The sequence below is a fragment of the Vulpes vulpes genome, chromosome 16 (assembly GCF_048418805.1).
Source record: "Vulpes vulpes isolate BD-2025 chromosome 16, VulVul3, whole genome shotgun sequence".
In the NCBI taxonomy this organism is placed as follows: Eukaryota; Metazoa; Chordata; class Mammalia; order Carnivora; family Canidae; genus Vulpes; species Vulpes vulpes.
The window spans coordinates 29,378,431-29,399,298 of record NC_132795.1 but is presented as its reverse complement, the minus strand read 5'-3'; the positions used below and the strand labels follow the sequence as shown (position 1 = coordinate 29,399,298).

Genomic DNA, 20,868 nt, shown 5'->3' with positions numbered 1-20,868 from the left:
TGATGCTCAACATAAGCCACGCTGGTACCATATCCATAACCTCATCCGCCCACCCCCTACCTCTACCCACTGCACCTTCTCCGAGGACACTTCCACTTCCTCGGGCTGCCGCTGCACGAGCTCTCAGTCGGCCTGCTTCCTTCCCTGCCCCAGGGCTCAGAGAAGCTTCCTGCAGGATCTAAAGACACAACCCCAGGGCACCCGGGTGGCTCAGTGGTTGAGCGCCTGCCTTCGGCTCAGTTCATGATCCAGGGTCCTGGGATCGAGTCCCGCATCGGGCTCCCTGCTGGGAGCCTGCTTCTCCCTCTGCCTGTGTCTCTCATGAATAAATACATAAAATATTTTTAAAAAATAAAACAAAGACACAAACCCATCCCTGAATACTCCAGTACTCTCTCACAGCATCCTGCTTTAGTATCTGCATAGTAATTACCACTATCTGAAGCTATTCCGTTTATGTTTTATTTCTCTCCCTCACCAGAATGACTTCCATTAGATTACAGTCCTTTCTTACAGCCTGGGTCCCATCAAATCTCTGTATCTGATCTTTCCCATTTCCTGGGGCTGTCAAATCAGAGGGCTATTTACTACTGGCTTGCACAGGGTGTTGATAATATTTGTTGGATAAATGAATGAATTTTTTATTTTACTATATAATCTTCGGTGTTTAATTAGAAAAAAAGTACCTGATTGAATCTCTGGGCATTTTCCAGGATCTTCCTTTCCTCCTTCAGACAGTTATAGATGATCATAGACATCTGTATTGGGTCTTCCTGAAAATTATCCTAGATAGGGATTGTTAGAATAAGAACAAATGAAATTTCAGAATGTTTAAGCCATTGTATATTATAAATTGCATTTGTTTCTATCTACTGAGATAACTCATCTTGAATTTATTAAATTGTTACACAAGCTATTTTTGGTAAAATCAAAATATTCTTTTCATAAATTATGACAAAAGCTTTCCAATAAGTGTAGGTATCTAAGTTATTTCTTAATTTAAAAAACCAAGTATTTTCAAACATGGTTCCTCTAATGACTTTTTAATTTCCGTTCTTCATGAAGCCATTTATGTTCCATTAGGATCCTGAGACAATGCAAATGATACAAAAACTATGCCATTTCTCAATTTTTTTTTTTTTTTTTTTAGGAAACATTTATTAAGCCCTCAATGAACATTAAAGGGATGGTGCTGCCCTCACAGCACATTCACACCAGGATCCGAGACCACTGAGGGCAGGCGGGAACTGAGTGGTGCTGGCCAGGCCCTGTCTTCAGAGGTGGTGGAGGGCCTCGTGAAGAGGCAGCTCCCTCTCCCACCCCCAGTACAGAACTCTGTAAGGCTTTCCTGACTAAACAGCAAGTGCAGGAGTTTGATAAGCAGCACCCACTTTGGGCTCCATCCCAGGGGCAAGCAGGAAAAAAGGGCAAGTGGAGGCAGTGGTGGGGAATGGTGTGTCTACCCCACAGATGGCTGTGGTGAACAATGGAGCACCAAGATTCTATGCTTTCAGAAACCACCTGTGAGCCTCCTGCTTTATTCCAAGTCCACTACATGATGTTTGAGAATGCCTCTCTTCCTCAAAGGAATGCAGGAATCATGTTCCCCGTCACTCCCCCGCCACTGCCAGGGGCCCATGCGAACTATGCCAATTCTCATTTCTCAATCTGCTAGTCTGTGCATTGAATTAGTCAAAGATACTCTTTTCAGTTTTCCTATATCCTTGTCAACGCGGGTTGCAAAATACTAGCAATCGGGGGGCTCTTCAATAGGCATGTTCAAACAAAGTCTATAGCAGAGCAAATTTCTGTAAATTTAAGCTGCCTTCCCCTGTCACTGGTATTACGTAATCATAGATATGTTCAGAAAGGAAGAAAAACCTTCTAATTATCTAAGTTGAACAGTTTGGTTGTGTTGTATGAAACAAGAAAACAATCGCTCTCGTTTCCATGGAAACAGAAAAATTCGGTTAATATAGAAGTAAATACAGTAGCCAGGCTTAAGGAACTCCTGAAATTCTGTAGCCCATTCTCTCCTGCCTGGGACTCCCTGGGACCATCCCGTCTGTGGGAGAGCAAATCCAAAAGCAAGGAAAGGTGGATCTAGCTCCAATTCACCACCTCAGTATCAGGCCTCAGGAACGTCAAACTTTTCCGGGCTTCTTCTTCATCTGTATACCAAGGACTTATTTCTATTTTTATTTTTTTATACCAAGGACTTAGACCAGATTCACACTAAGTTCCTTTGAGCTTCTACATGTTACTACAGCTCACTGCTTTGACAATGGGACCCCTTCCCTTGGGTTTCAATTTCAACAATGTTTAGTAAAACAGGTGACAGCATCACATTTCTCTCAGAATTACGGACACCTCGCAGGTGATACATCTAAACTTCAAAATTCCCTGTATGTTTACAAAATGAACTGATATTTTACTCTGCTTATATGCTGTAAAATATTAGCTATACAAAGGGAGTTTATTTACCAGCTCTGAAACTTGTAAAAATACCAATAAAATGCATGCTCAAGAATATTCGCTCAGTGAAGAAAACTCTTACGTAGGCTTGGGAACATTTTGGCTAAAATGCAAAAACCAAGTCATACCTGAAGGTTACGCTTGCTTTTCCTTATGTTATGCTGCAACAAAAAATTATTCTCCAAAGAAAAGCGACTATACTGATCATCCAGCTGTGATAGGAGGTCGTGAAAACGGATGGTGGCAAATGAAACATCATTAGCAGCATGCTCCCTGGGAGAATTAAAATTCACACATTTCATTTTAGATACTACTTTAAACAGACAAAATAAACATTGCTTTCCTTATGAAAATTATTCAAGAAGCCAAATTTTTAGCGTTTTCTTAGGATTTTTCCTTCTTTTAAGGCTGACATTGTTTTTAGCAGCTGTTTGTACAATATTTCTATAACACACAATTAGCATAAAAAAATCCAGAACTCTGGGGCAGCCTGGGTGGCTCAGCGGTTTAGCGCCTGCCTTCAGCCCAGGGCGTGATCCTGGAGGCCCGGGATCCAGTCCTGTGTCGGGCTCCCTGCATGGAGCCTGCTTCTCCCTCTGCCTGTGTCTCTGCCTCTCTCTCTCTCTCTCTCCCTGTCTCTCATGAATAAAATCTTATAAAAAAAAAAAAAAATCCAGAACTCAGATTGTGCACAAAACTGCTAATGGTAATTATCTCTGGAGGGGAAAAAAAAAAACAATAAGGGCCTTTACTTTGTACGTCAAATACTTTTAAAAACATTTTGAATTTTTGCAGTCAGCAAATAAATTTTTTTTTAAAGATTTTATTTATTTATTCATGAGAGACACAGAGAGAGGGACAGAGACACAGGCAGAGGGAAAAGCAGGCTCCATGCAGGGAGCTCGCTGTGGGACTCGATCCCAGGACCCCGGGATCACACCCTGGGCCAAAGGCAGACGCTTAACCGCTGAGCCACCCAGGTGTCCCAGCAAATAGTAAATTTTAAAACAGAATACTTATCAGTTTTTAGAGACGTCCTCTAATGTTATTATCTTCATATTTCTAATCAATATGTCACCATGATTTAGCTATAAATGAGTTCTTTAAACTTACTTCTTTCTATAACCTAGATCTTAATGTGGAAAATAATTGGTGCCAGCGTTATCTAACGTGTCCAAAGCATTTAGGAGTATGCATCATAATCAAATGGACAGAACTACCTTAAAAGACTCCATGACTAACCCATTTACTTTTGTAGAGTCAAATGCCATTTTTCAAACCAATACGTTTTTCTGCAACAGATAATCCAAACAGCTACAATGAGATTCATCTTTTAACCAGTGTGGCTCCGAGTCACTTAATCACTTTAAAAGCACAGAAAAACTTCAAGTGAGCCTTCCTTACCAGTCTTGTTTTTCTAGCCACTGTGCCAGGTACTGTCTGATTTCCATGGGAAAACAGTCATCATAGAGCTGGTGAACCTGCTCCAGGAATTTGGAGTCAAGCTGCTGAAGCTCATACCACTGGGACATCCTGTAAGGACACAAAACACAGATCATGAATGGAAGACCGTAATTCCAAAGAAAGCCTATCTAACATTATGCTTCTTTAAAAAATCATACTTAATCCAAAATGTAATTTCTCTGAAATATATAATTTAAGTGATGTTTATACACTAAAGCCTGTTTTTTTTTAAGGTTTGGGGGTTAATATTCTTTTCTTCTCCAGAAAACACATCTTTGGGCCTTTTGCTCAAATGTCAACATACCAGGGAAGCCTTTTTGGATGCTTTGCTTAAACTGACACCACTTCTCACCTCATAAACACTCTCCCTCTGCCCTGATGTGTTTTGTTCCATAGCACTTACCACCATCTAACCCACCATATATTTTCTTTTTTATTTTGATTACTGTTTTCCCCACACGAAGGGAAGAATTTGGAGGGAAGTGGACTGTTCAGTGCTATCTCTCCAGAACAGTGCTGGGCACATAATATGACTTTGGAATGAATCTGGACTTTCATCATATAAAAAATGGAAAACGTTATTTCATTAGATTTACTTTCAGATAAATTTTAAGAACCCTCCAAAAACTGCTCTCTTAGGAGCACAGTACATTTGGGGTGCCTGGGTGGCTCAGTCAGTTGGACGTCTGACTTTGGCTCAGGTCAAGATCTCAGGGTCCTGAGGTTAAGCCCCAGCATTGGGCTCTGAGCTCGGTGAGGAGTCTGCTGGGGATTCTCTCCCTCTCCCTTTAGCCCTCCCCCTGTTCACATGCCCTCACTCTCTAACATAAATAAGTAAATCTTAAAAAAAAAAAAAAAAAAAAAAAAGAAAGAAAGAAAGAAATACAGTGCATTTGTAATTTAACTCGAAGAATTTTATTTTTAAATTTTTTTTTTTTAAGATTTTTAATTTATTTATTCACGAGACACACACACAGAGAGACAGAAGCAGAGACACAGGCAGAGGGAGAAGCAGGCTCCATGCAGGGAGCCCCATGTGGGACTGGATCCCAGTTCTCCAGGATCACACCCCAGGCTGAAGGCAGGTGCTAAACCACTGAGCCACCCGGGCTGCCCAACTAGAAGAATTTTAAACTGGTATTTTATATTTTGTGATTCATATGGTAAAATGAATTATTTTTGTCCTGTACTTTTTAAAACAGATTTTCTTCTTGGCTGACTACAAACAATAAAACTAGCACAAAAAGTCTTTAATATCAGTAACAATTTAAAGATTGAAACCACATTGTTAAATATAATTTCAAAGGATAAAGTAATACTACTTCTTTGGATAAGTGTAAGTCAGTTTTTGCATAGCAGTTCTAAGGAAATGAAAACAGAACCCGAATTTAAGTAAGTCCCAGCATCTATGAAGAAAACAAAGGGCCTCCCATTACCACAGCATAACTTGGGATTTACACCAGCGCACAGCTGCAATATGCAGAGTGGGTATATGTGAATCTTGTCCCACCAGGCCTCTGGGAAGGGGTCTAGATTTTCGTGCAGGGTGTGGAAAAGTCATGCATGCTTGCTGCAAGCACACATGTGCAGGCAAGAAGTTACATCTACTCCACGAATTTCCTTCTAAGGAAAGAAAAGCAAGAATATGGTGGGACTATAAAACTCATTGCCATCACAATACGAGTAGAAATGGACACAAACAGGGATGCCCGGGTGGTGGCTCAGCGGTTGAGCAGCTGCCTCTGGCTCAGGTCATGACCCTGGGGTCCTGGATCAAGACCCACATCAGGCTCCCCACATGGAACCTACTTCTCCCTCTACCTGTATCTCTGCCTCTCTGTGTCTCACACAAAAAAATAAAATCTTATTAAAAATAAAAAAAGAAGAAACGGACACAAATCTCCCCTCTGGCATACCTGCAACAGGAATCTGATTTTTCACTTCAAATTAATTTTACCTGAGTGGGAGACTCCAAATCTGTGGCTCTTCCCTCTCTGCTAAGTGTTTATTTAATAAGGATGTGCCTACAGCAACTACACTGGCCAGAGGTCAGCCAAAGGGGGTATAACACCTCTTTTTTTTTTTTTTTTAAAGATTTTATTTATTTATTCATGAGAGACACAGAGAGAGTGAGAGGCAGAGACACAGGCAGAGGGAGAAGCAGGCTCCATGCAGGGAGCCCGACGTGGGACTCAATCCCAGGACTCCAGGATCACGCCCTGGGTTTAAGGCGGGCACTAAACTGCTGAGCCACCCAGGGATCCCCGGTATAACCCCTCTTATTAGATGCTGGACCTCGGGCAAGTCACTTCCCTATCAACAGTGTGGCTGTTAAGACTGAATGAACTGGTACAGACACAGCACCGGGCACAAAACAGGCAACTAATAAATTCATGCTAACAAACTCCGAATCCGTGTCATCTTCTCACAAAACCTGTAACCAATGTGAGGAGTGCCATGACCACCTCCCCATCACCTCGCTCAAACTCCAGTGCTATACGGACTCCTTCCTGCAGTCCCAAGACCTCCCACCTCCCTGCTTCCCAAACCACGTCCCAGTCTAGCCTCCTGCCGCACACACTTGGACCACATCACTGTCTTGCTCAAAAGTGCTGCCGTTTGCCCATTCCGAGGCTGATGTGCACCCTGACCCTATTTTCACCCATTAACAAAGCAAGCCAACTGCCAAATGGTCTACTGTGTTTTGGCTAGGCCCAACACTGCGGCGCTGCTCCGGCCGTCATCCACCCTTGGAAACAGCCTCCCCAGGGATCTCTGCCTCTCTACATCCTCTCACTATTCTAAGGTAGATGTGAATGCCCCTTCTTCCAGAAAGCCATCTGGGACTTACCCAGGGACAACTAAGCTGTCTTTAACTTGCGTGCCACAGCATTCTGTACCCTGTCTTGGAGCATCAGTTCCTTATAAAGCTCTAGGATTTCTCCCCTGAGTGAAGTAAGTTGCCAGGACTGTGTCCTCCTCCTTTTTTTTTTTTTTTTTTTTAAACATCCTTGGTACATTACACAGTGTCTCGCATGTAGTATGTATTCAACAGGTTTACTGAATTGAAATCTAGTGTATTTCACATTGAATTAAGAGTAGGGGGTAGGGGGATCCCTGGGTGGCTCAGCGATTGAGCACCTGTCTTGGGCCCAGGGCGTGACCCCAGAGACCTGGGATTGAGTCCCACCTCGGGTTCCCTGCATGGAGCCTGCTTCTCCCTCTGCCTCTCTCTGTGTCTCTCATGAATAAATAAATAAAATCTTAAAAAAAAAAAAAAAAAAAAAAGAGTACGGGGCAAACCACATTATGCTGCACCAAGCCTCAGCTCCGCATCCTTGTTAAGCAGCAGCTGCATCTGGTACTGTGCTGGAGGCTCAAGTCCTCTAGTTCTGTCCCATAAAGATGACCTTTCCAACCTATACAAACGCTTGGAGCACAGTCAGCCACACACATGCACACACACGGCCCCAATATCTTCAGTATTAGTCACCACTTTTTAAACAACTGACATCGCTCGGGGGTTTGCAGGAACTTTCATATTCCAGGAAGACGTTAAGCTGCTTCGTCTGTACACACCGGTGCAGGACTAAGAGTCCCAGACGGGACATTCATTCCTCGGGAGCAACTACTGACCTGCCCCCGGGGGGCCCGCGAGGGGCTGAGGATCCAACCCAAGCGGCAGCTGTTGGCTGCTGGCGAGGCGCGGGCGGCCGGGCCTGCACGCACACGGTGGGAGCGTCCCAGCTGGCACAGGGAAAAGGGAAACTTTCCTGCGGGGAGAAGAAGAGGTGAGAAGGGGGCAGTGGTGGAGGCGGGGGTGGGGGGGAGTGGAGGTACAAGGGGGAGAGGCAGTGGTTGGGGGAGGGTGTCTTAGGAGCTTCCTTTCCTGCGGGGGCGCCAGCGCCTGAAGGCTCGGGGCGCGGGCACCCCGCGACCCTCCGACCCCGGGAGCGCTGGGCCGCCCCCCCCGCCGACCCCTGGGCTCCCCCGCCCAGCCCCGCCCCCGCGAGCACCGGGCGAGCAGGCCACTCACCGCGCGCGGCGCTGGCCCGGCCTCGACGGCGTCCGGGTCCGAGGGGTCGGCCCGGCGGGGGTCGCGGTGCCCGGGTCCCTCGGCGACCGTGCGGGAAAGCGGAAGCGCCCGGCGCGTAAAAGACGGAGGCCGGCGCCCCGCCCCCCGCCGCCTCGGCCAATCAGCGGCCGCGGCCGCCTCGGCCAATCGGACGCGGCTGTTCCGCGGGCGCGCCGCCCCTCCCCCCGGACCCGCCGCAGCCCCGGCGCTGGGCCCCCGCGGAGGCGCGAGGCCGGGCGACCCCGGCGGTGACCCGGCGGCCCAAGGGGGCGGGTCGCAGGGCTCGCAGGCCGGTGCACGGGCCCCGCGGCGGGGAGCCGAGGCAGGCGGCGGGCGGGGAGGCGGGCACCCCCGGAGCCGCGGGGCCACCTGCTTGGCGCCCAGCGCGGCCCTTGTGAGCCCCCCCGCCACCTCGGGCCGCGGTGCGAGGCGGCGTCGGGGGCGGCCAGGTGCGGCCAGGTGCGGACGAGCCCGGGCTGCGCTGGAGACCCGACGGCCCCGCGCGCAGCGGCCGTGCCGCTCTGGAGGCAGGTGCTCCTGCTCCCGCTCCTGCTCCTGCTCCCGCACCTGCTCCTGCTCCCGCGCTCCTCCCCGCACGCGCAGCGTCCGCGCCGGACACCTGCCCCGTTGACTCCTGCCCCCTCCGGACACCTGCCCCCTCTGGACACCTGCCCCCTCAAACCTGCCCCCTGTTGGAAGAACTGGCACGTGTCAGAGCAACGCCGCCCCCGGGGTCTGGGCGTGGGCTCCTTCCGCCCCCGCACACCTGTTCTCCAGCCCGCTCGGTGCTCCTGCTGGCGATGCCCCAAGTCCCAACAACTTGTCTCCAGCTCCTACACCATCCCCCACATTTTCCTCATTTTGATGATTGCAGTAGATTCCCAAATGGCTGCTTCACTTAAACTCTTTTTTTTCAAATTGAAGATTTATCTATTCATAAGACACAGAGACGGGCAGAGACCCAGGCAGAGGGAGAAGCAGGCTCCCTGCGGGGAGCCTGACACAAGACTCGATCCCAGGACCCTGGGGGTCACGCCCTGAGCTGAAAGCAGGTGCTCAACCCCTGAGCCACCCAGGTGCCCCTCACTTAAGCTCTTAATTGCCCCTCCCCTTTTTAAATTTTTTTAAAAAAATCATCTCTAACTCATCATAGGACTTGAACTCACAGCCCCAAGCTCGAGTCTCATGCCATACCAACTGAGGCAGCCAGGTGCCCTGCCTTTAATGCTCTTTTAATCCGCTCTCCCTATGACAGTTTGAGTGATTTTTTTTTTAATTTCAAAGCAGATCATGTGTTTGCCACTTGCAAAATCCTATGATGGTTTTTCTTACCGAATTCAAATTTCTCAATATAGCTTACAAAGCCCTGGTTCCCCATTTCTTCCTCTAATCCTGTCTTTCTTGCTATTCTTTCTTTTCCAGACTTCAGCATTTTTGCCTTTCCTCAAACTCCGGGGCTTTCACCAGCAGTTCTCTATTTGGAAAGTCCCTTGGGGCAACATCCCTTTCTCTCAACCTTTTTTCTGGCATCCAGGAGGCCAGCCTAGATGAGATCTTCTTGGAATGTATGCCCACAAGATAAGTTGGCGCCTTCAAGTAGATGGAACTTGAATCAAGCCATGAATAAGACGCCCTTGGGTACAAAAAAGATCTCAGTAGGCTCCCAAAGCTATGCTTATGCTCTTTCTTGTCACATATTCAGCCTCGCAAAGCCAGTACATAGCAATGACCCCTGGCACCAAAGTGGCAGCCTTCTGTGAAAAGAGATGCCAGGACACTAAAAAACGCCCTTCCCCCCCTACTTATGTGCATTTAGGACCCAAGACAATGTTGGAGAAAATCTGCCTCTAGGAAGAGTCAGCACTTGTTATCAAGTTCTGTGGATGCCTCCTTCCCTGTGCCTTTGTTGTCCTTCGTTTACTGTCATGGACCAAACTCCACCGTAGCTCTCATCGCTTCAGAACTGGAATGCGACAAAAGACACCCGTTCGACTACCGTCTTCCCTTCCCTTTCCTCTCCACTGTTTGCCAAATTAAGTCCTTGAAAACGTTAACCACATTGATACCCTCAGTCCCTACTCAAGAACCCTGACAACTCTCATTGCAGTTAGGATAAACACCAGCTCTGCTAGTCTGGATCCTCCACAGAATGTTCTTACCTTTTGGCCTTGTCCCCCATTGTCCCAGGACCCAACGAAACTCTATCCATTGTTTTACTCCCACCCCCAAGCTTTTAATTTGCCTGTTTCTGGCCCTTTGCTCATACCATTGGCAAGTATTGTGCTTACTCAATGGCATGTGCTGCCCCTTACTCACTTTGAATATCAAATCTTTATGCAACTTTTAAAACTAAGCCAAAATCCTATATTCTCCTTCTGGAACCTTTTAATCCTGTGGTGATTAATCTCGTCTCTGAAATAACATGATATGTGTCTCCATTTATGTCAACAGTCCCTATATTATGTTTTTTGAAGTCTTCAAGCCTTATTCTCTCCAAGATTCTAAGTTCCAGGAGGGCAAGCTTATGTATTTTCTAAGTGTGACTAACATACCAACTGCTGAAAAAGCAACCAAATACAGAACCAAACCAAATAAAAGAACTAGAGATCCAGAAGTGGAAAACCCAAATGTGTGATGGCTCCCTGGAATAGTCAGCTTAGGAAACCATATCTCTATACTAACAGTGCCCACTTCGCAAAAGACATGAATCTGGAAAAAAAAAAAAAAAAAAAAAAAAAAAAAAAAAAAAAAAAAAGCTAATACCATGTTTGGTAGATTGCATTATTTTTCCATTTTTTTCTTTCCCTTCCCACTCCTTGCCCTGGTTCACTCTGGCCGTGACATGGCCGTGACATGGAATATAAGCAGATGTGAGGTACACTCAGGTATAACCCACCCGAGACCTTGAATGTCTGTAGGATCAACATGCCCTCGTGCACTTTCTCTGCCAGGAGCAGAACTGCTGCAGCCTACCCACAGCCCCATGAGGAAGGGGTGTTTGTTTGTGGTCCCTGTTGGAAGTCCCTGCGGTTTCTCCCCCACTACCCCGCCCACAGGAAGAGCTGACTGCCTCACCGATGACAGAATCAAAAGTCTAAATTATCTTCAGCAGAGTGTTGCTATGCTGAAACCAACGGGATAAAACCTGGTAAAACACAGTAATTGCAAAGACCTGTATTTGGGTTTGAAAGGGGAAAAAAAGGGCAACAAATGACAGGGTGCTCTTTGCTGCCAGTGGCCAGCTTGGGAGTCCTTTGCGCACTGTATCTGGCCAGTTACTAGCAATCCATCAGAAAGGGCAAGTAAGGTGAAACTGACTCCTCCCCCTCCCCCTCCCCCCGCCCCCCAGCTGGTGTTTAGAGGAGAGTCTGAGATGGTGGAACTACATTTTATAAGTAACCGAAAGCACTGTAGTAGCTCATAAATTAACATGACGTTACAGTGAAAAGATTTTTAGGAACCACCCCAGATCTATTTGAAGCGAATTTATTTTTGCTTTGAGAGTCATCCAGAAGACAATATCATTCCTATTGTTCACTCATCCCTTTTTTTTTATTTCCAATCACTCGGTCATATTTATTTAATTATATTTACAAGAACTACAAATGTAAAGGATACAGCGCAGTTTGCAAACCAGGGCAAAAAGATAGATATCGTCAGTTATATAATTCTCATCACAAGACATTAGGATTGGGCACCTGGGTGGCTCAGTGGTTGAGTGTCTGCCTTCAGCTCAGGCAGGGAGCCTGCTTCTCTCTCTGCCTATGTCTCTGTGTGTCTCATGAATAAATGAATAAAATATTTTTTTATAAGAAATTAGGATCTCCTAACAAGGGCCATGTTATTCCTTTTTTTAATCTACTTACTTTTGCAATGTGACTCTGTAGCTCCTTTCAGCAACAGGTGGGAACTATTTTTGCACCTGTTGAATCTGGGCTGGCTTGTGACTTGCTTTGACCAATACTGTGCAGCAGATGTGACACTGCGCCGTCCTGAGCCCAGGCCTCAAGGGACCTCACAGTACCCGATTCCAGAAACCCTGCTGTCCTCCAAGGCAAGTCAGCTGGGCCGGCTGAAACATCAGAGAGCACCCCAAACACCGCTGAGCCTTGCAGCTGGCAGAGCTTGGGCCTCAGAGGCGTGGGAGCGAGATCGGAGCCCTGACCCCCACGGGGAGAACCGCCCAGTGTGCCCCAGACTCACAAGCAATGATGCGCAGTGCTTGTTTTATCCTGAGTTTTGAGGATAGTTTAGTTTGTTATGTAGCAATAGATCACTGATATAGACCTTATGGGGGAAAGAAAAGCATCCTACTATTGAATTATAAAATGGAATTTCTCAGGGGGTGCCCAGCCCCCCCACAAATATTTTCCTTGGGGTCTCTTGATCCCCAGTAGGACACTATGCTGTGTGTTCTTACTGACACACCCATGAACAACTTATTCCCTCGGTGTCCCATCTTGATGGCCTTGGTCTGTTTCAAAGTTGCAGCGACACATCCGTTTAGAAAAATCTACAGTTCCATTTTGCATTTGCGACACATTTTTCCAATGTTGTACTCACGTTGGTACGTTGGTAACTTCTCTCCAACGGGAGAAATGACCCTTAATCAATGGAAGGCATCTTTGCTAATCTGTTAACACGGCGGGATTAAAATAAGGGATTTCTGAACTCCCCTGTAGTTCTCTGGGTTTTTGATATTCATATGCCTGAATACGAGCGTTATGCTTTCGAAGACCAGTTATTGGAAAATACCCTTGTAGAAAATTGAACTGAAATACAGGGAAGAAATCGTCATTCTATTACTGCAGGAATATATAGCAACGTAAATACAGGGAACACTGGGCAAGAGGGAGAGACAGAGGGAAAATATTTGAAACTGTCAAAGTTTCCGGGTGGTGGGTCACTATATAAATTTGTTTCTTTTTCTTTTTCTTCCGCGAGTCTCACGGGCACACCTGCGCTCCGGGCCGCCCCCGCGCACCTGCGGGTCCCGCGCGCCGGCCGCCGGGAGGGGGCGCTCGCAGCTCCGCCACCGGCGCGGCGGGAGGGACGGCAGCGCGCGGAAGAGCCGTCCACGTGCTTTCGGGGAAACCGGCCGCGAGCGAGAAGGCGCCGAAGTGGTAGGAAACCGAAAAGCGAAAGTAAATGGGCGCGGGGAGCAGTGCGCAGGCGCGGCCCGGGGCTCCTCCCGCACGCCCCCCCCCCCCCCCCGCTCTGGCTGCAGGTCAGCGACCCCGGCCCCTCCCCCCGCTGCAGGTCGGTGCCCCCCCCTCCGGCTGCAGGTCAGCGCCCCCCGCCCTCTCCTGCTGCAGGTCAGCCCCTCCCGCTGCAGGTCAGCGCCCCCTGCCCCCCCCCCGGCTGCAGGTCAGCGCCCCCCCGGCTCCCCCCCGCTGCAGGTCAGCGCCCCCTGCCCCCCCCCCGCTGCAGGTCAGCCCCCCCCGGCCCTCCCCCGCTGCAGGTCAGCGCCCCCTGCCGCCCCCCGCTGCAGGTCAGCGCCCCCAGCCCCCCCCTGCAGGTCAGCCCCCCCCCCGGCCCTCCCCCGCTGCAGGTCAGCGCCCCCGGCCCCCCCCTGCAGGTCAGCGCCCCCCGCCCTCTCCTGCTGCAGGTCAGCCCCTCCCGCTGCAGGTCAGCGCCCCCTGCCCCCCCCCCCCCCCCCCGGCTGCAGGTCAGCGCCCCCCCGGCTCCCCCCCGCTGCAGGTCAGCCCCCGCCGGCCCTCCCCCGCTGCAGGTCAGCGCCCCCTGCCCCCCCGCTGCAGGTCAGCCCCCCCCCGGCCCTCCCCCGCTGCAGGTCAGCGCCCCCTGCCCCCCCCCGCTGCAGGTCAGCGCCTCCGGGCCCCCCCCCCCCGCTGCAGGTCAGCCCCCCCCCCCCCCGCTGCAGGTCAGCACACCCCCTTCCCCCGTCCGGGTCGGTGCTCCCTGCCCCCCCCAGTCCTCGGGTACCTGCCCTGCGCCCCGCCAGCTGCGCCCTGGGGGGGTGCCGGTTAGCTTGGGAGGGACGGAGCGGAATGCCCCCTACGGGGCTGAGCCCGGACCCCCCCCTTCCTCCGTCCCGCAGCACGGAACCCCGGAGCCAGGGCCGCATCTCCACGGTCCGGGGCGCGGGAACCGAGGGCCTCTCCCCGCGGCGCGCACCTGCACCCGCACCCGCACCCACAGCGAGGCGTCGCCTTGTCCTCCGGGTCTTCTTGACCACCCCCCGGGGCAGTTAGGCCTGAGGCAGTGGGAGAGACGTCCCGGGGAGCACAGGGTGGTCGCGGCACCCCGATTTCACAAGCTCGACGGCCGGGCAAGCTGGCTGGGCCCCGCCTGCCACCTGCGTGACCTACTGAAGGGTTCTGGGGGGCTCGCCCCGGGTTCCTTTGGGCTCAGCTCCAGCTACAGGGTACCAGGTCCTCAGGGTGACAGAGGCCCCAGCTAGGGCTCCCAGTGTGCGAGGGACCTCGGCCTCCAGCCCCGGGCCCCACACGCGCTCTTACACGGTCCCCTCGGTGCAAATGGAGGTTCACTTCCCGCGGTTACAAGGACAGGGCGGGCTCGGTAACTCGCGGGGCTCCGTGCAAGATGAAAACACGCAGCCTCGTGTTCAACACTTACAAGAATTTCAAGAAGGCAGCGGTAGAGCCTTAATCCCAGCACGAGCCCTTGTGAGCGCCCGCCCTGCGCAGCGGCTCAGGTTGTGCACTAATGCAGTTAGCGTGAAATTGAAGGAAAGGCCAGTTCTTCCACAGAAACCTTGTTACGTATTTACTTTCATTTACAAATGAAAACTTAGATAATGGAGGAACGAAAACAATAACACCATTCTTTCCTAGAGCCCTTTCAATAAAGTCCAGAGCCTTCAGCTTTCTGTAGGGACCTGCAGGGTCTGTGGTCTTTCCCCTGTCGCCCGCCCATATTTTCCCCTGAGTTCCCCTCACCGCATTCCCCTCCCTGTGGCCTCCTGTTCCTCAGGATTTTCTCAGTGGAGGCCTCCTGTGCTGTTCTTTCAGGCCGCTGGGCTCCAGGCTCCGGCCGTGTCCGTGGACTTGCTCCTGCTCTTTTTTTTTTTTTTTTGCTCCTGCTCTTTCTTTAGGTCTCAGATCACATGATCTCCCCAGAGAGACCTTCACTCACCACTTCTTGCAGCTACTCTAGTCTCCACGGTACCTGTCATTTAATAACGTGTCGTTTGTGTGTTTTAATCTCCCCGCACAACAGGAAGGACTGTCCCATGACAGCTGCTTCAGCCCGGGCTCCGGGGGAGAATCCGGCCTGGTGCCCCAGGGAGCCTGCGTGGCAGCTCCTGTCTCTCCTGTGCACGTGGAACAGCCACGTATCGGCATTGGCACAGCCGGGAAAATAGTCAAGCAAATCACCGACTGTGTCTTATGGTCCAGATGGGAAGCCCTAGTTGAGAAAGGCAGTCCCTGATAGGCAACCTCAATGTTTTTTTAAAAATATTTTATTTATTTATTCATGAAACACACACACACACACACACACACACACACAGAGGTAGAGAGAGAGAGGCAGAGGGGGAAGCAGGCTCCGTGCAGGGAGCGGGATGTGGGACTTGATCCCCAGACCCAGGATCACTCCCTGAGCTTAAGGTAAGTGCTCAACTGCTGAGCCACCTGGGCTACCCATCAATATTTTTTTTAATGAGCGCATGACAGCACTGAGCGCATGAAATCAAGAATCACAGTTAATTCAACCACTCAGACCTCCACGTGGGCTCTAGACCTCCTGAGCTGGGAGAAGAAAGAGCAGGAGTATTCCGAAACCCTGTCCGAAGGATTTCAGGGGGAGCCCCACTCGTCTGCCCCCTTTCCAACCTCTTCCCCATCTCCACTGGGCCTAGCAGAGCCTTCAGGCATCTCAGTGAATGCCCTTGAAGCCTCACGTAAGAGCTTTCACCTGGCCCAGGAGTAGGAAGGCCAAGGGTCCAATAGAGGCGGAGTTCAGGGAAATTTCAGGAGCACTTAGTTCATTCCTGGAGGGGCAGATGTCTGGGATGTGAGGCACACATAAGATCCCTGAATTAAAGAGAAGTTCGGATGAGCTGACAATCAAACAATGTAATCCAGAGCACTTCTACAGAGTCTGGAAATTACGAGGCGAAGTAGAAGGAAAGCAAGGACAAGCATACTTTGGTTAATCGGTCTGTAGTATTAGTGACTGTTCCATTGTTGGACCCTTGCTCACAGGTGCCAACGTGTCCCGGTGGACGCCCCAGAGACTCAGACCCCAGACAGGCAGATGCAACAAGCAAGAGGGTTTATTAAACGTTTGCGCAAACGGGCTCTCCGCCTCCGAGGTGGCAGAGCCCCGATTAGCAATTACAGGCATCTTTTAAAGGCAAAGAAAACGCGGGAGTAGCATAGCATTCGGGTTATGACGTGATTGATTTCTTTAAAGGTCAACACGACCATATTCAGGGACTTTTCCAGTCAGGGCGAGGCGGGGGATAGTTTTCTTATCTCGGAAAAACAGAATGTTTTCGTTGCTTGAATTCATGGGAGGTGCCTGGATGGGCTGCCTCAGGGTTAGGCCTGGGCCCACTCACCACTCACGGGGGGGTGGGGAGGGGTGGGGGGGTGGGGGGTGGGGTTCTTCACCATAATTTTGGAATTTGGAGGGTCGTAAAGAGAATTCTTAGTCTTGCAGGTTAGGGAGCAATAGAGGGAAAGGAACTAATTGTCCTCTATGTGCTCAAATATTAAATTGTCAACAAATACTTATTCGGGAGCAGATTGGACTAGATTTTAGGGCCAGAACTGGGAACAAAGGCTTCTTGGTCCCTGTATGTGCAGAACTTGCTTAGAGCCTCATGAGGAAGACCGCCGATACGCCTTTCCTACCGAGGTGGTAGCAAGGATGCTGGGGCATCCGCAGGATACGGAGGAGGGTGGAGTGACCAGAGTCCTCCGCGTGTGCACATTTGGGGGCAGGAGGCTTTTTAGAACCTGGAGGTTGGGGGAGCATTGTCCAGGTGGCGGCGTGGACGGGATGGGGTTGAAGAATTGAGAGGATGCAGTGCAGGGGGCGGGAGGGAGGCCAGGCCCTCAAAGAAACAGAAAGTAGTTCAGTCCTGTGTGTGTTTATGTCCCGCGGGGTGAGAAGCCGTTGCTGGGGGAGGAAATGGGGGATGAGTTGAACACTAAGAAGAGACTACATAACTCTGGAAAGATCCATTGAGAATTGTGGTCCTCACCCAGAGCAGAGATTTTTTTTTTTTTTAAGATTTTACTTATTTGAGAGACAAAGCGAGAAAGAACACGGGGGGGGGGGGGGGGGGGGGTGGGCAGTGGGTGAGGGGGAAGCAGATTCCCCCAAGTGGGGAGCCCGAGCAGAAGCCTAACCGGTGGAGCTACCCAGGTGCCCCAAGAGCTGGGATGCTTAGGTTTTGTGCCACATGCCCCTCGGCGGTGTGATGAGACCTGTGGACTCCTTCAGAGGGTAATGTTTTTAGTTGAATAAAATGCAAGAGATTAAATAGAAAGTCAACGGCATTGAAATGCAGATGTCAAAGTATTAAAAGCCAACTTTGTGACACGGTCATTGGTCATCTACGTGTTCACGGCTCAGTACATCAGTGGGTCTGATGAAGGCAAGTTCAAAATGGTCACAACTGACCGGGGACAGCTGTGTGGCCCTCGGCTCGTTGCCTTCGTTCCTACCGAAGGACACCCCGGGGTTGTTGGGAGTCTGTGAAGGCAGAGCTGCACCCGCAGCCCGAGTGCCCGCAGGCCCGTGAGCCCCTCCAAGATCATCAAGCCAGGACACCCGTGGGGTTTATTTTCAGCGGGGCCCTTGGTCTACAACAGGGAGCAGCAGAGTTGTCGCATTTGTTGTAGCAGGTGGCGGGGTGGTTGTGCCTCGTGTTTCTGGAGCTTCCTCTTGGGGCCCTGCTGGAGCTGCTCCGCCCGGCGGGTGGCCAGGAAGGGGGTCCAGTTGCGTGTGTGCGGCGCTGCAGCCAGAGCCAGAAGGCAGCGGCCACAGCCGCGGGGCTCCGCTCCCGGTCCCCTGGGGGGGGGGAGGGGTGGCTGCAAGGTCCCTGCCCCTGCCCCCACCCCCACGGACGCAGACTCTCTCTAATACATACCTGACTCTTCCAAAAAAAAAAAAAAATGCAGTCAAGTCAATCAAAGCTCAGGGTCATTTTGAAAAAGAAAAGCATCTGCCAGAAATTGGGGTGTGTGCACAGGCGGCTGGCTAAGCCTGTACATGGTTTCCCGTGGGGAGAGTAGAACGGGACTGCTTGGACTTCAAATCCTGTCTGAGCTCCTGGGGCTCCTGAATGTAGGAGGTAAAGAAAAGCCCTGGAGTTTGCCAGAAACAGGCCCGCTCCTTCCTTATGGGCCTCCGGAGGCCTTCCTTGCTACCGTAGGACTTTGAGGAGATCCCCTGGGGGCTGCCTCCTTGCAACATTTATTCCAGATAAAGTTGGTGACTTTCAGTGCAGTCGGTCCAAGTGAGCCCATGTGAAAAAGAATTTGCAAAGGGATTAGCAGAGTGGACATCTGGGGTCAGCCTGGGGTGGGGGAGGGGAGAAGTGAAAATGTGATTAATATTTAAAAAACAAAAACAAAACAAAACAAAACAAAAGGGATCCCTGGGTGGCGCAGTGGTTTGGCACCTGCCTTTGGCCCGGGGCGCGATCCTGGAGCCTCGGGATCGAATCCCACGTCAGGATCCCGGTGCATGGAGCCTGCTTCTCCCTCTGCCTATGTCTCTGCCCTCTCTCTCTCTCTCTCTCTCTGTGACTATCATAAACAAACAAACAAAACAAAACAAAAAAACAAGAAACAGGGCGGCCCAGGGGTGCTCAGCGGTTTAGGTTTAGCGCTGCCTTTGGCCCAGGGTGTGACCCCGGGGTCCCGGGATCAAGTCCCGCATCGGGCTCCTTGCATGGAGCCTGCTTCTCCCTCTCCTGTCTCTGCCTCTCTCTCTCTCTGGGTCTCTCAGGAATAAATGACATCTTTAAAAAATAAAAATATTTAAAAAAACAAATCTACATTGTATTTCATTAAATGCTACTTGTTTGTTGCCAGTTGTGACAAAAAAAAATATCCTGGAGGAGGATTTGGAGGATGTAATCTAAATTCCCTTCCCATTCACTGCACTTCATCTCAAGTGGCACAGCTCATCCTGAACTGCAGGTGTTCTCCAGGAATCCTTGGACAAAATCCCCTAATTCTACGCTGTCATAAAGAACTTGGTTTTGATTTCCCGAATCTAAGTACAAATAACCACATGTTGAGCTCTTACTAGATGGCCTCTGCCTCTACTGTAGGGAGCACACTACACACGTCCTTGTGTTGTCTGCCCTCCGACAACGATGGTTGAGATCCCATGTGGAACTTTGGCGTTCTGCTACCAGGCTCTATGTTGAGAGGTTCTAAAAACCACGCTGAATAAGGGTGCATCATACTTTTACTACATTTCATTAGTGAAAAGCTTCCGAATCCAGTTGAGTATTTCCTGGTAGGAGATTACCTCTTTATTTTTTATTTTATTTATTTATTTTTTTGAGATTACCTCTTTAAAGGCAAAACTATAATAATCATTTTACAATTCAAAATATCCTATAGCTTTAAATAAGGTTTACGGTGATCTCCTCTACTTTTGCTGCCAACTGATACATTGAATTTCAGGAAATAGGGCATATGGAGGAGACACTAGGAGAATGCACCTCAAGTGAGCCGGACGGCCCTCCATCCAACAGACGCCTGGACCACGTAAGATGACTGTCGGGAGCTTGCAAAGGAGTAAGGTTGCTGGCTTTGGGGCAGGTGCTGGAAGAACAATACAGAATCCAGTTGGGCCCATGTGAGTAGATAGAATGGATGAGATTGGTAAGATGGAATCTCTGAGAAGGCAGGTTATAGTAAAACCTTTTTTTTCTTCGAATTCTTTTCCATTAAATGTTAGCCTCTCTCTGGCTTGCCTCAGGGACAGAAGATGGGTAGAAGGAGTTAGAGAGCTCCAGAGGGAGCTGTTGTCTGACGCTGCAGTCAGACCTCACCTTGAACACTTGCCTCAAGATTTTTTTGTAGCTGGGCTGGGCAGATGCCTTGGCATCATGACCTCCTCACCCAGCTCAACAGCTTCCCCAGGGCTTGAGACACAGAGACCTCCCCAGGTCTTGGGCAGTGGGGACCCCACACCGTTACGAAGGGCAGCATCTGGGCAAAGGCACCACTGAAGCAAGGCAAGGATCTAAACAGACCTGCAGCTCATACACCTGCATCATCATTCCAGAAACCCCCTCCCCCCCTCATCACCCAAAAAAACCAAAGGGATGAGCTTCTCTTCATCCTCAAGTCCTTTCGCAGGCTCAGACTGGATTCATGGGACTGGGGACTAAGAGATCTGGAAAGGATCATAGGGCTCACCTAGGCCAACCTCTTCTAGAGTCGTCCTTGTTTCATGAAATTTTTACCTATGAATCTGCTTTTGGGGCAATTTACCTGAGAATACCAGCTGAGGATGATGATGGAACCCTTCCCCTGAGACGAGGTCATGCCTGGCAGTGGAACCAGCAGCTGTGAACCCCAAAGTTGAGACAGTATTGATCTGGCTATCAAGAGGCTTCACAATTCACCCAGGACCCCCTGTAAATTGCTGCTCTTATGTCCTGTCATTCCTTCCATCTGGTATCTAGGGTGATGGCTTTTACCTGCTAGAACTCAGGACATTAGCCGACTTGGCTTTACTCTCAGGCCTTCTTGCTGGGTTTTGAGTGATGTAGGTGTGAGTCTGTCATTCTTGACCTATTCTGAAATCTTAACACTTAGTCCTTCTAGAGACGAAGTCAGAAGTAACATGTAAGAAACAAAATCAGAAATGAAGCAAATACAAATGAGTCA

General features: G+C 50.1%; 1 protein-coding gene across 2 annotated transcripts in view; it reads right to left on the bottom strand.

Moving 5' to 3' along the window:
* STAT1 (signal transducer and activator of transcription 1) overlaps window positions 1-8,132 on the bottom strand; it is a 40,252-nt gene extending 32,120 nt beyond the window's left edge. Inside the window, exons 1-5 of one of the 2 annotated variants that reach the window (XM_072742885.1) lie at window positions 7,976-8,132; window positions 7,576-7,712; window positions 3,880-4,008; window positions 2,604-2,748; window positions 687-785 (exon numbers count right to left, since the gene is read on the bottom strand). In XM_072742885.1, the coding sequence (XP_072598986.1) occupies window positions 687-785; window positions 2,604-2,748; window positions 3,880-4,007 (372 nt within the window). In that variant the 5' untranslated portion in view covers window position 4,008; window positions 7,576-7,712; window positions 7,976-8,132. The remainder of the gene's footprint in view (window positions 1-686; window positions 786-2,603; window positions 2,749-3,879; window positions 4,009-7,575; window positions 7,713-7,975) is intronic. The other variant, XM_072742884.1, reaches the window with a different exon arrangement.
* Window positions 8,133-20,868: the final 12,736 nt, after the last annotated feature.